Below are 15,344 nucleotides of genomic sequence, written 5' to 3'. Positions count from 1 at the left end.
CTGTTAAATTAGGGACGGCTAGCGCAGATAGCCCTCGTGTAGCTTTGCGCGAAATTCCAAAAAACAAACAAACAAACTAAAGCGCAAGTACCGTTTTTTACTACTTTTGAAAACTGTTTTTTTTTTTTTCTAATTAGCTACACGAGGGCTATCTGGGCTAGCCGTCCCTAATTTAACAGTGTAAAACTAGAGGGAAGGCAGCTAGTCATCACCACCCACCGCCAACTCTTGGGCTACTCTTTTATCAACGAATAGTGGGATTGACCGTCACATTATAACGCCCCCACGGCTGAAAGGGTGAGCATGTTTGGTGGGATGGGGATGCGAACCCGCGACCCGCAGATTGCAAGTCGAGCGTCCTAACCACCTGGCCATGCCGGGCCACGATACTTTATAACCCAAGCGATTTCGAAAGGTGGACCTTTCTTCTTCAGTTTGTGGTCAAAGTTGTTGATACAATTTGCTATGATGAGATGCTCTTATGTGGATTTATGGGCTATACTGAAAACTGATAAGTTTCTTTGTAGTTCACACGAAGCTACACTATGGGGTTTCTGTGCTGTGCCCATGACGGATATCGAAACCCGGAATTTAGCAGTTTAAGTTCTTAGTCTTACCATTGTACCACTGGGGGACAATTGACAAGATAGGTGGAAACTTCAGATGGCCCATTGTTTAGCTCCACGCTTAACAATAAATGTGTGTTTTTCTAAAGCAAAGTCACATCGGGCTATCTGCTGTGTCTACCAAGGGGAATCGAACCGCTGATTTTAGCGTCGTTGTAAATCAGTAGACTTACCGCTGTCCCAGCGATGGACTTTAACAAGAAACAACAACCCAAATGTACAATAATTTGATATAAAAACCAATAGTTTTTATGAGATTATTTAGAAATTCGTGCAAGGTTAAAACAAGTATATAAAAAAAAACGTTTACAAACCCGTCAAAAGCTGAAAAATCTAAGTGACGATGTAATAATGTAAAAAAAACAAAAAACATTTTTTAAACATTTTCTTCCAATTCAACCATCAGCGTTTCCCATGAATACAACGAATTTCACATAGTATTTTCTCATTTTGTTACTCTAATTACCATAACCAGGTCCGCAGGAAGCGGTAAGGCCATGGCCTGACAACTTTTTTAAGGGCATGTATAGCTATAAGTTATGTATTAAAATTTACTTCTTTTAATTCAATGCATTACGTTGTATGTATGTAGTATTTGTAGTTAAAATGGATTAAGATTCAATCTCGTAGCATTAAATTCTCATCCATTTTCTAAGGGGGGCATGCCCCTAGAGCCCCCCCTAGAAATGGGGGGTTTAAGTCAGATAAAAGATTATAAGTGAACGTTTTTGTCTCAGGGCCCATACAGTAAATACTTGTTGCTAGGATATAGTATAGTGTGATCGACACTTGATGGCGCTGACCACGAGTCAGTATTGAAATACTATTAGAAAAATAAACAGCTTTATTTGATAAATTACTCAGTCCAAATTGTACACTTTTTAAACAGTTTTTGTTTTATTAAATGCCGTGTAATGTTTTTTTTTTTGTGTGTGTGTGTAATTTTTTTGCCCTCCTTTTAAAATCATTTTAGTGGCTTACATGAGAACTATATAAGGAGTCGAACCAACATTTTGTTTTCAACCCAGCAAAAACAATTCAAAATTTCCCTGATTTCAGCTACTGCTAATAATCACCGATATTCATTACATATAGACGAAGTAATGAGTTTTGGGTTGAAGTCACAAATAATATCTGTAGTTAAATTTCGTTTGTTTGTGTGTTGTTGTTGTTTTTGTACTCAATAATTATGTTTTTAAAAGATACTTAATGAAGATTGTTGTTTTATTATTGAAACAATAAGTTTACCAGTTTACAAATTAAGATACATTTACTTTATTTCTTTGGCGATTTGTTTATTTATTTAATTACTTTAAATTCAATCGATGGATAAAACAGAAGGTATATAAAAAAAAATGATGCGAATCCTACCTGAGCGAATATGTAATTTGGTTAGATGATAGGTATTGGTACTCTTTTGTGGTAACACTGCTAGATGCGTTGACTTCGTTTCATTCTGTAGCATACAGATAGTATCTTGAACAGGGGTCAGTGGGTTGACCACGAACCTGAACACTGCAGCCACGCAATCCACCTCATCCCGACACCAGCCTTGGCATTCATAGAGGGAAAGGTTTCGTATAGTATAATAGGTGTTACCTGGATAATCCAGGTTGGTTAGCTTTTCGAATGCAGTTCTTGCTGAAGAAAAACAAACGGAATAACTTTAAATTAACCTTTCTAAACAGATATATTTAATTTATAGATGAAAAAAATCATCTGTCAATATAGCTGAATCATGGGAAAACTAATAAAATCAACTTAAGTTTTTACTTTCGACTAATTCACTTAGTACCCACATGGAAAATATATTCACGGTTTATTAACAACAACAAAGTCACACTGTGTTAGGGAGTGCAAGTAGGCCTAACGTGAGTTAACCCTTACTTTGTTGTGTTTATTGAGGTGTTGTGTCCCAGTGATCCTCTACATAAAAATATCTCTCCCCCCCTTCTGAATTGAACTAATTACTAAACACAGTACCCACATGAAAATATATTCACGGTTTATTAACAACAACAAAGTCACACTGTGTTAGGGAGTGCAAGTAGGCCTAACGTGAGTTAACCCTTACTTTGTTGTGCTTATTGTGGTGTTGTGTCCCAGTGGTCCTCTACATAAAAGTATCTCCCTCCTCTCCTTTGAACTAATTACTAAACACAGTCATTGTTTTCTAAAGAAGTCAGTTTTAACAATTAAAAGTAAAAATCTTTCAATAATATATGCACACGCTACTAAGATTTAATTTCATATTTGAAAAGATACGCGAACATCCGCATGACGTTTTCAAGTAACCCAAACTTGTCTTATTGCTACACAAGCTAATCAATTAAATGAAAATCGTTTAAGAAAGAGAAGATCTCAAAGACTATATATATATATATATATTTAAAAATAACTAACCAAGCGACAACTTTAAAATGTTTAAAGCTAGATAAGAATGACATTAAGTGATTTTATACTTTTCAAACATAAACATATATTTTGAAGCTAAACTCTAGAAATTATGCCTTTTAAATATTTTCTTTTATAGTAAAGCCCTTGATTTCAGAGCTGTTGAACCGGGTTTGAATCCTTGCGATACCACAGAATATTCCCGCACTTTAAACTGTGAATGGTTAACGTGAATGGTAGGGTGTTGCCCTCCCTTCAGGTACTAGTTCAAAATTAGAAACTGCGGCAGATAAACTTAGAATAGTTGTCATGAATACAAAATACAACTACATTTTCAAAGCGCTTAAAATGGATTGTTAGTAAATATTACACTTTACGAATTTTGTGAAAAAGAGATTGAAAAGTACGTTAAATGTGGTTACCAAGAACGACTGTACGGAAAAAGAAAACTCAAAAGCTATGTTTGTTTGTTTATTTTCGGATATTCGCGCAAAAACTGCTCAAGAGCTATCTGAACTAGTCGTCTCCAAGTTTGAGCTGATAGATTTGAGCACCCACCACTGTTCTTGTGTAACCTAACAGCGGAATTTGACCGTCACCCTTACAACGCACCCACAGTCCCAAAGTGCGAATCGCAATTTTTTTCGGTAACAGAACGCGAACATTGGACATGTACGCTAACCACGGGTCTATGCTAAGAAAACAAGATTTATGTAAAGCTTGGACAACTTGTTAAAAAGCTTAATAAACAACATCTAATACTGTTGCAGTTTTATTCACGCGTGTAAGTGTTTAACACTTCGTTCGGTGCACGCTTTAAGGTTATGCTTATCAGATACGGAAGCGTGCTGAATTTCGTACTAGGTGACGTCGTGAAACAGAGAAGTGCCGGATGTTTGCTGTTATTTGAACAACGCAAATAGAACTCCTCTTTCTAGCCTGCATAGGTCCTTTATTGTTGTAAACACATAGGTGCAGAATAATATATATATATATATACACACACACACACACAACACATGCTGTCATTTAGACTGTGCTAAAAAAGGCAAGATTAAAACATTAACCCGTCACATACTTGAGAAACAAATTCTTATCTGCTGAGACCAGTATTTTATACGTTTCTTCTTTTCAAACTTCCATTTAAATGTCACGGGGCTAGTAAATGTAACTGTAAAGGTTTCTTGTGCTCAGCTAAATTATCACAGAAAAAGCTAGCTGACCCCTCGTGGAAAGTAACGCAATCATTTAAACGTTTTTCACTAAAGTATTGATAAGTTCCTTTGTGATCACATATTAACACTGGTACAAGTAAAGTCACAGGGTAATAACTATATTTCCTTTTTCCTCCAATTTTTCCGGTAAAATAAACGTACTGAAATTACAAAAAAAAAAAAATACAAGCAAATTTTGTTTTCTCCTAGAAAACAGTTATACTGGGCACATCTCCTAGAAAACAGTTATACTGGGCACATCTCCTAGAAAACAGTTATACTGGGAACATCTCCTAGGAAACAGGTATACTGGGCACATCTCCTAGGAAATAGTTATACTGGGCACATCTCCTAGAAAACAGTTATACTGGGCATACACAGACTATAAGTCTGGAGTATGTGCGATCTTTTAAAGAACTATGATATGAATCATCGAGAAAACACCCTTAATATGTATATGGAACCATGCTTAACTTCAAACAAGTAATTCTAACATCATCATTAAAGTCTCGATTCAGAGATAGCATGAGTTTGTTATTAAGCGCAAAGCTACACAATGGGCTATCTTGTGCTTTGTCCACCATGGGTATCGAAATCCGATTTTTGGCGTTATAAGCCCTTTGACCTATCACTGAGCAACCGGGGAGCAAAAATTTGTTGTTCAGGGCTAAGCTGTATAATTGTCTATCTATGCTCTTCTCACAGCTGGTATCGAAACCTAATTTTGAGCGGTACAAGCACTCAGATTTCAGCGAAAAAAAAACTTTCCATTTGCTCATTCCTAAATAGTTGCATATTTATCCTCACGTCACGCGCATACGCTATTCTGCATATTTCATCTTTATAATGTACTAATCCTTAAAATATGCTAAATATATCACGTGTAATTTTCATATGTAACTGGACGTTCGTTTAAGGAAATTGAAAATATATTTTCCCCGCAGCGATATGTTGAACTCTATTAATGTCGTGGTTGGTTGACCAAGCGACATGCATGATTGAAAGTTAATTGACAAAAATATGTATTGACCACTTCCTACATTGTTCAGGCGCCACCTAGTGAACTCACATGCACTCTCGATCAAAACGCAAGCGAAGCAGAGGATTGGTGTTAAACATACAAGGTGAGTATTATAATTGTATTATCAGTTCTACCACAGTAGTCGTTCGGCCATCAAGAAAAAAACCAACAACAAAAAAAAACACTAAGATAAATACCTTCTAAGAATGTTATCCAGAGAGTGTGAAAAACAAAACATATAACCTTACGCAGTGAATATATAAAACAAAAAGCGTTTGTGTGTATATATATAGAACTCTAGAACCCAGCGTGAAATGTAAACTAGTTTTAAACTAGTTTTTTTGTCTTCTCATTATTGCTCTTACTGTTTTTTTTTTACTTCAATTTTTATATATTTGCCTACTAAGTTAACGACTCTGATATTACGTGCCTGGTTTAACTTAGTATATTTACATAAGCTATTTTCGTAAACCTCGGAACGAGTCAAATGTGTACTATGGAAGGTTAGGGTTAGACTTACCTTCAATACAAAACAGTACTGATAGTGCTCCTAACAGGAAACATGACCCTTTCGACAGCCTTCTTGTTTCCATGACAACAATCATATGCTGTTTTTGTCGTCTTGTGACTTGCTAGCCCTTGAAAAAAAAAAAGAGATACAACGTCGATTAAAAACATTTAATTTATTGGTACAGCAACACTTTTAGTAAACTCAATTTGTTAAGCCTTTGGCATGTATTAAAACACTCTGTTCAATAATTACGTTTACGGTGTGAGAAAGAATAGTTTAAAACTCAATAACTCCATTAATCTTTCATTGTGCATAGAATATACATTATCGTTTGTTTTTTTTTTTTAGTTGCTTTATATATACGTCCTTCAAACCAGAACGTGCGACTTGTTGAATATATGTAGCCTCCAAAATGCTTGCATTATTCTTATTCTTAAGTTGGAAAATGTGTACCAATCATGTCACACATAATAATTACACTTACACATATACTTATAAACCTAGTAATTGTAAAGTTATATTTTGTATTTAACGTGCATGTATAGTTTAAGCACCTATACAGTGCCATATCATACTTAAATAACACAATAAAATCACCCGAAATATTAAGGGACTTTGGTGTGATGCTGTTGCTTTGTTATCTTGAAAAACAACAATATTATCAAGCATTTCAACTTAGTTGTTATGTATGCTGGTTAACTCGTTTTCTGCTATTGTCTTCCATCTCTAACTTAATTGCATCTATAGATACAAAAACACAAATACAAGTTCTATAATGGTTCGAGATGATATTCCTTTAATAAGAGGTTTAACGTATGTTGGTTCTTTATAAAGACGTCACAAAGACAGAGCAATATTCTTCTGTAGAAATTGTCAAATGTGAGGTTAGAACGGGAATACAAAGTAGGTAATAAAACTCGTTCATTTTCATCATTTTTGTAGAAAGGTGAAGCAAGAAAGAAATTACCCCAAGCCATTTCAGTTTATCAATAAAAAAACAACTCATTCTGCTCCGAGCTAATATTCAGAAATGTACAAGTTTCTCAATAAGAGTATTAATATTTTTAATGGTTGTAGTGGAGTTTTATTCTCCTCAATTTTGTCCATATTCCATAAATAAAACTTTCTGTGTAACAGGTTATGTTTATCACAGCCGTGCCTCCATCTGTTAAAATACAATAATAATAATCAAACCTACATTTTAAACGTGTTTGCACTGGATAAATGCGTTAAACAAGGTGCATTTAAATAATATTAATATCAATTTCTCATTAGAGCAAGCTATCTACCTAAATCAAAAATATAAACCAACATCAACCTAGTAATAACTATATCTAATTAAATATACCGCTCTAAAGTTCTATTTCATAAAGATTTGAAAGCATTGTTTTCTTAGTTCCGTGCCCTCACCGTTAACAATATTTCTAGCCGTTAAACCAATAATATCTTACAAGGTTCAGCCGATTGAGAGATCTAGGTTAGTCTTAACTTCTTATACAAAGCTAACAATGTGAGAGTTAAGGACTTTAGAACTTATAACTAAAATCAGTTTGATAGTTATTTTTAATTCTAATACATTACTAAAATTAATGCATCGTGTATTGTAGCTATGAAATCAGTGTTTCGAATTTGCATTTCGGTGCTTTTCTATACAAGTTAAGCCTAAAGCTCTGTTGGTTGTTTCACTGTTTCAGAACTTTCGCGCAAAGCTACGTAAGAGTTATCTGCGCATAACCGTCCCTTATCTCAGTTTTTTTCTCTGTCATTAGAATGCGCACGCACCTTACTATCTAAGCGTGTATGCGTGCGCATTTCATTTCTACGGATGTAAACAAAAGAGGGATGTAAACATACTTTAGTAAACAATTTTTTACAACAACATATTAAAAGCTTACTGAAGTTTATAAAAAGGTCTAATCTTAGGTCGTCTAATATTTATTGTTAGTATTAAGTACGGTAAAGTTTAGGTCTAACTAAACAAAAGCAAAAAAAAAACAGATACAAGTTACAGTGTTAATTTATCTCGTTATCGAATATAGGCCGTACTTAATAAAGGCTTAATTAATGTTAGGCTTAAAACAAGCGGACTTCGGTGTCGGCGATTAGAATCCTTTTGTATTATTCTAGAAATCCTGTACTTAAAGAAGTATTATTGCAATAAAGATACTAGTCTGACTGCAAATGCTAGTTTTGAACTGTGTATGACCGATTTTACTGTCACTCTTATAGTGCACTCATATTTTCTTAAGTTGCGTGCTGATACCAACACAAGTGAATCCGTACTCCTCGCAATATCAAAAGATCTAATTCGGGTAGAGGGAAAATTGTTAATACTGCAAGAATTTCTTTGTTTGACTGATTTAGAGCTGAGCCACATTGAGCTATCTGGTATGTCCAACGCGGGTAATCGAACCTCGGATTTTAACATTGTAAGTCTGTAGATACTATGAGAAATCTGTCCCATAGTTCGTCATAGTGACGAACAAAAAAAATTGATGGTAAACTCCCCATGTCGTTTTCTTCTTTGTTGTGTACGAAGGATAGTTAAGCTATTTTACTTGTTTTATTTTTATGATGTAACAGACAAATTACAGCTTCGCATTTTTTTTCATTGCCTTTTTTTATGGATAAAAGCAATGGTAATTAGCTGTTACATAAAAAAAACTAATGAGTTGAATAAGTCAGATACAACTCTAGAGGCTTTACTGTTAATATTTAACACTAAATGACCTTAGAACCAGCGATGGAATATCAGCACTGAGTGCGCGCGCTCATTGCAGTTTGTAGTGGTCACAGCTGACCTGAAACGTATGATTTCAGGGCTGACGAACGAAAGCGTAACCAACCAATAATTCTGTTTCCGGGACTTTTTTGTTGTTGTTTCTTGCTAGGGGCGCTAACGGACATAGTCAAGTACGGTGTTTTTTTTTTTTGTTCTTTCAGGAATCTCACAAGGAGGCGGTCTTGGTTCACGGTAACTTAAACAAAGTGTGAAAGAAAACGAAGCGGAAGAACGTTAAGAATGAACGAACAGTGAAAGTCTCGCTGATAATACTTATGGTAATGGCGTCATATAAAGGTTTATTGTTAATGCATAAATAAAATTAAAAAAAAAACATCTTTTTAAAAATTATTAAAGATGCCAGTTGTTATGTCATCACAAACATTGTACGACAGCGCCCTCTAGAGGAGAACCATTCATTACATTGTACACTAAACTAGCGTGCGTTGTGAGGTGAATGTCTTGTGAAGTGTCAGTAGTTGGATCTGGCCCTGCATGGCCAGGTGGTTAGGGCACTCGACTCGCAATCTGAGGGTCGCGGTTTCCAAACATGTTCGCTCTTTCAGCCGTGGGGGCGTTATAAATGACGGTCAATCCCACTATTGGTTGGTAAAAGAGTAGCCCAAGAGTTGGCGGTGGGTGGTGATGACTAGCTACCTTCCCTCTAATCTTACACTGCTAAATTTGGGACGGCTAGCGCATATAGCCCTCGTGTAGCTTTGCGCGAAATTCAAAACAAACAAACAAGTCGTTGGATCACCAGTGTTGGAAATCTCTGAACGATGTTTACAGTTTACTATTTTTTTTCTACACGTCAGTTTTGAGATTAGTCACATTTTATTTTTAAAGAACGGAAAACAAATGATAAAAACAAGCGGTTGGCGAGTGATATTTTGATTGCGATTACAATTAAGTTATTGAAAAGTTTTTTTTTACTCAAATAACATGCTTTTCCGCTTGTTCAGATAAGCACTTATAATTTAGTTAATCCACGAATAAACCGTAATTCTGGTGATTGTTCACCCTCACCCCTGACGGCTTGAACATTTACGTAAAAAAAAAAAGCTGGAATTAATCATATTTTCGAAAATAATAGTATGAATATCATATAATATTTAGATAGACTGTATGCGTGCGCGCAGTAAAAATTACTATTATTTAAATGAAGAATACAAAGTATTGCGGTTTGGTTTTCATTGTCGATATGGCAGAGAAGATAGAAACGGTGTTTACAAAACTTCTGTGGGTAAGTCTGAGTTGAGGTAATATAATTATGTAATAAAACTAGAACAATAACATATTTCGTAGGTCTAAAGTTATCGTTTCCAAACCCTTTTTTTTTTACTCATACATTAAAAGAACGTCGTGAGTAAATATAACATACATCATTAAGAACTAAAGTAATATTATGATCGAGTTTCTGTTGAAGCGCTGAACTTATACTTAATTGTCCTTCAAATCTGCGGGTCCTAGGTTCGACTCCCACTGAATATGCTCGCCCATTAGCCGTGGGGATGTTATAATGTTACGGTCAATCCCACTTTTAGTTGGTAAAAAACTAGTTAGTTCAAGAGTTGATGGTGGGTGGTGTTGAGTAGCTGCCTTCTCTCTAGTCTATCGCTTCGCCCCCCAGTGGCAAAGCGGTATGTCTGCGGACTTACAACGCTAGAAACCGGGTTTCGATACCCGTGGTGGGCAGAGCACAGATAGCCCTTTGTGTAGTTTTGTGCTTAATTACAAACAATCAATCAACTATCGCTTCAAAATTATCGCAGATAGTCCTCGAGTAGTTTAGCGCCAAATTCAACAAAACAAACCTGGAAATTTGAAAATCGTTAACACTGTCATTTTGTTGTGGAAATTGAATAGAATCAGAGAGTAGACGGTCGAAAGGCTCGCCGTTCTTATATTCATTAAGTAAACCGACACGTAGTTTCTCTTACCACATTTCTTATTAGTCCATTCTGAAGCAACAATGTCACACGTACCACATTTATTAATTGTCCATTCTGAAGCAATAATGTCACACGTACCACATTTCTTAATAGTCCATTCTGAAGCAACAATGTCACACGTAACACATTTCTTAATTGTCTATTCTGAAGCAACAATGTCACACGTACCACATTTCTTATTAGTCCATTCTGAAGCAACAATGTCACACGTACCACATTTCTTAATAGTCTATTCTGAAGCAACAATGTCACACGTACCACATTTCTTAATAGTCCATTCTGAAGCAACAATGTCACACGTACCACATTTCTTAATAGTCCATTCTGAAGCAACAATGTCACACGTAACACATTTCTTAATTGTCTATTCTGAAGCAACAATGTCACACGTACCACATTTCTTAATAGTCCATTCTGAAGCAACAATGCCACACTTCTTAAGATGAAGTAATACTATGAAATGTAGGTTTGGTAAATAACTGACTTGACTTACTAACTATTTGATATTTACGTTAATTTTGAAATGTGAGACTCACTTGTCTCCAGGAGAACCAGAATGGCGATACCTTTTTTTGTTTTAATTTTGTTTATTTAAAGGATTGATAGAAGTAGAGCAGCGTAATAATCTTTAGATTTTGGTACAGAGATAATTTATTGAAGTCGTTTGATCATTATATAAACTACGAAAAAATCTAACGAATCAAAATTCAAAATAAGCAAAAAAAAAAAAACAAATCCCGCTAAGAACCAATGAAAACAAGTTCTGCTAATCTCCAGTGGAATGTTTTTAGTTAGTGTTATTATCTGTGAAAAAAATTAAAATAAAAATCACGTGCAACTAAAGACGTTTGGTATAATCTCAACATGTTAACAGAGCAACACGTAATATTTATATTCAACCACGACCAAAACCTTAACCCCTATTTTGATGTCTTTCCTGTGCAACTGTACTGTTTTACAGGAAAGGTAAGGACTGTATAGGATTAAATTAAATGTATTCTCGGGTTTATATACATATATGCTATATATTTTTCATCTCATATAGTTTTTACTTTTTTTTTGTGAAGACTATATCATACGGTTTTTACTTCGGTTATCATTACAAAGACTTAACCCAAGTTGCAAAGGGGGCATTTGCTTTCCAACATAAGAACCTTAAAAATGTAGTGAAATGAAAAACGGAAATAAGATATGTATACATCAGAAATAATTTTCTCACTTATTCCACTTCCAAAATATTGGCCCACAAATAGATATAGCAACAACGGAAGTAAACAGTAAAAAAATAAACTGTCAATGTTTTAAAGATAATTAAAGAATACATTGAACTTACAGTTAACTGTAACAGGGTTAGTATGTATCTATAAATATTGTGGCCGGAAGCCAACGTATTTTCGAGTAAATTTATGTGTGTAAGACACAGACGTTGATTAAAAATAAGCTAAGTAGACCAGAACATAAACGTAAGGAAGTCGAGGTTATGTAATAAACTACTTAAAACTTTCAAATGTCCAGTTCACAATAAAACAAAATAACCTTTAGAGACTAAAACGCACTGAGTTATGTGTTACGTACTCTTTCTATTAACGACGTTTTCGGCCGTAATCCCAACAATGTAAAAAAAATGAAGTATTTTTTTGAATAAAATAACATTTAAAAAAACGAATATTTTTGAGTAAATCTGTGTATAGGAAACTAAGCATAATTCGTTTCATATGCACAAATTATTTTATTTTTGTCTATTGTCAGAAAAAAAAATGACCTTTTTTACGTTTTTTTGAAATTATAATTTAGTAAAGTTTTTCGAAGTTAATATTAATCACTTTGAGAAAAAACTCATTACATACACACAAGTAAAATGTCCTTATATAAACATTATTTTTATAGAAAAGTCATTCTGTTTTCTTAACTTTGGGAATATAAATCCACTTACCTCAACAACGTTTCGGTAGTTACGAGTTCCAGGAACGATAGGAACTGTAACTGAATTTTTCAAACTGGAAGATACTAAGTTAGAGCTTCTTACTGGCGAACTGGTTAGGCTAGGTGCTGCTCGGTCTTGAATGAAGGAATGCCAGTTGGCCTTAGAGCGTCCTTGTCCCGTTAGAACTTGGCAATGACTACCTCGAGCAACGCAGACACCATGTATTGCTCTCAATATCTTTCACCTGCCCATGTTTTATAGGGGGGACTGCCGCGAAGCCTTCATCCAGAAAATGACGCCAAGCTCGTGAGCTGCTTGCTACTCGTGAACCGAGACGAGCACGCACAACTCAAGATTTCACCTCAGTCACTTACAGGAAAAAATTCTATGGTACTTCAAAGTTAGTCCACCAATCGTAGTGGAGTTACTCTGAGAAAGAACCTCTAGTTCGATTTTTATAGGAAGTCTATTGCCTCTAGATTCAGAGTTCATCACATTAAACAAACGGTTCGTGATCATATAGTAAAGTTTAATAACTCCTGAGACTCCATATTACTCAAATTACTAGTTTGTTTGTGCTTAAATAAAAACATACTGATGAGCAAAGCCCTTCATTTTGAGATAATCTCTAATCTCCAGCACCTGCTCAATACAAAAGGGCCGAGACTAATGAAATAGTTAATTAGCTCTTCGGCATATTACATGAGTAAGCGCGGGGATTAATATTATGATAACGAAAGAAAATATTGTCACGAAATCAGGCAGATAATCTACATAATGATAACGTGGAAAATCTACAAAGGCAATTTCCCTAGGAAATATTTCTTGGAGTCCTTACTGGTTTTAAGCAAACAAATGAGAGAGTTTTTAGCTCCACCTGCCAACTAATAATGGTTGCAGAATTTAATTCGGGTTAAAATCAGGTATAACATTATATAAGACCTACTTGTACATTTCGTGTAGTCACGTGCACGCCTTTGTAACATTTACACGTACATGTATTTGTATATATTTTGTATTTCTTAATAAAAACTTCTAAGTAAAAGTTTACGATAAAGCTAATAAGGCTATCTGCTACCACCCGTATTTCTGAACTACTAACCAGAGCCTTAGGCAGCCAATTAGCAGCACCCTACCACCCAATTAGCAGCACCCTACCACCCACGCTAAGAAATTCACTGTCACTGTTATAACGCACCCACAGCTTAAAGTGGAAAGAAATTTTCTGGTATCGCACGGGTTCAAAGCTGGCTCTCCAGCTCCAAACTCCATAACTTTACCACAGGGCCAACTCGCGCCCATATATTTACATGTATACAAATGTACTCCAAAAATAAAATTTTATGTTAGGAACTTTCACTTATATAATGATGTTTTACTTTTATAACCCCGTACCCTGTAAGTGGAAGACTTGATATTATTCGAGTTATAGTTTACATTCCATGTATTTCCAGGGGCATACTTTGATATTCCAGATTTATTATTATTATTGTTATTTTTAGCACAAACTACACAATGGGTTATCTGTGCTCCATCCATGCAATACAACCGCGTTGTTTTTGCGTTGTAAGTCTGTAAATGTATCATTGACCCCCACAGGCCAAATCCGGTGTTTTAGCGTTGTAAATCCATGGAAATTATGGCGTTTTTAAGTTTTCTGAAATATTCAAGATCAACGTATACGTTTTTAATTAATCATCAAATGCTGACTCTTTTGTATTGTTAGGTATACAATGACTGTTTCAATTTAAATTTAATGTAAGTGTTATGATTCAGATAGTTTATATAGCGCGAGTGTTAAACTTACAAAAAAAAAGAGACAATTATTTAAAGCTCTGGATACAACTATGATAACAAACAGTTATAGTGGTGATTTTAAAGTGAAATTATCACAGACTGTATTGTAATAACAGAGCAGAGAAGAATAATTCGTCCTGTCAATTGTGTTCTAAAGTAACTGAACCAGCCTTGTGGATTTTGAAGAAAAAGAGACAATTATTTAAAGCTCTGGATACAACTGTGGTGATTAACTGTATAACGAACATTTGTATATACGTTTGACTTGTGTTGATATATTATTTTAAAACAGCTTGACTGTGTGCTGTTTGTTTATTGGTGAAATTTATCGCCAACAAGTCACAAGTACCTGCTGAAAAGAATTCAGCCCATACATAAAAACTTGATAAGTATCTTTGTCTAAAAAATCTGATTTGTACAGAGAAAATGTTAATTATTTATAAGTGTTTTAAAAATATTATGAAATATCTTGACCTTGGGTCAAGTGATTTCAAGGTTATGAAAAGATCCATGCGAAGTTTTGGAAACATGTCAGGCCCACAAGTCAAAGTTTTGTATTAATTTGTCATTTCAGGATATTTTGAAAATTCAGAAATAGACAACATGACGTGGAAAATCTACAATGGAAATTTCTTTAGGAAATATTTCTTGAAGTCCATACTGGTTTCAAACAGACAAATGAGAAAGTTTATAGCTCCATCTGCCGACTAATAATGATTTATAGTTTTGTTTCGTTTGTTTGTTTTTTGAATTTCGCGCAAAGCTACACGAGGGCTATTTGCCAGAGTTCGCGGTGGGTGGTGATGACTAGCCGCCTTCCCTCTAGACTTTCACTGCTAAATTAGGGACGGCTAGCGCAGATAGCCCTCGTGTAGCTTTGCGCGAAATTCAAAACAAAACTCACGTCAGTTAAGCCAGATACAAATAATCTTTAACATCAACTTGTGTTTGATGTTCGATTAAATTCATATATACACGTAATTAGCTCTACCACACACACACACACACACACACATCAGTTCAGAGCCTATATATCTTTATCTATCCTTGAGGTGTATAGTTACACACACGAAGTGAAGTTGGTTACTTCAGTTACGTCAATGCATAGTTTTGACCAAAA

General features: G+C 35.0%; 1 protein-coding gene across 1 annotated transcript in view; it reads right to left on the bottom strand.

Annotated features, from left to right (window-relative positions):
• Positions 1-12,701, bottom strand: part of LOC106459815 — a 34,162-nt gene extending 21,461 nt beyond the window's left edge. The window contains exons 1-3 of the mRNA XM_022386362.1: positions 12,437-12,701; positions 5,776-5,893; positions 1,998-2,267 (exon numbers count right to left, since the gene is read on the bottom strand). Coding sequence (XP_022242070.1) covers positions 1,998-2,267; positions 5,776-5,860 — 355 coding nt within the window. The 5' untranslated portion in view covers positions 5,861-5,893; positions 12,437-12,701. The remainder of the gene's footprint in view (positions 1-1,997; positions 2,268-5,775; positions 5,894-12,436) is intronic.
• Positions 12,702-15,344: the final 2,643 nt, after the last annotated feature.

This window comes from Limulus polyphemus, unplaced genomic scaffold, assembly GCF_000517525.1.
Source record: "Limulus polyphemus unplaced genomic scaffold, Limulus_polyphemus-2.1.2 Scaffold664, whole genome shotgun sequence".
NCBI classification, from domain to species: domain Eukaryota; kingdom Metazoa; phylum Arthropoda; class Merostomata; order Xiphosura; family Limulidae; genus Limulus; species Limulus polyphemus.
The sequence above is the reverse complement of the archived record's forward strand: the minus strand, read 5'-3'. Positions and strand labels throughout refer to the sequence as shown.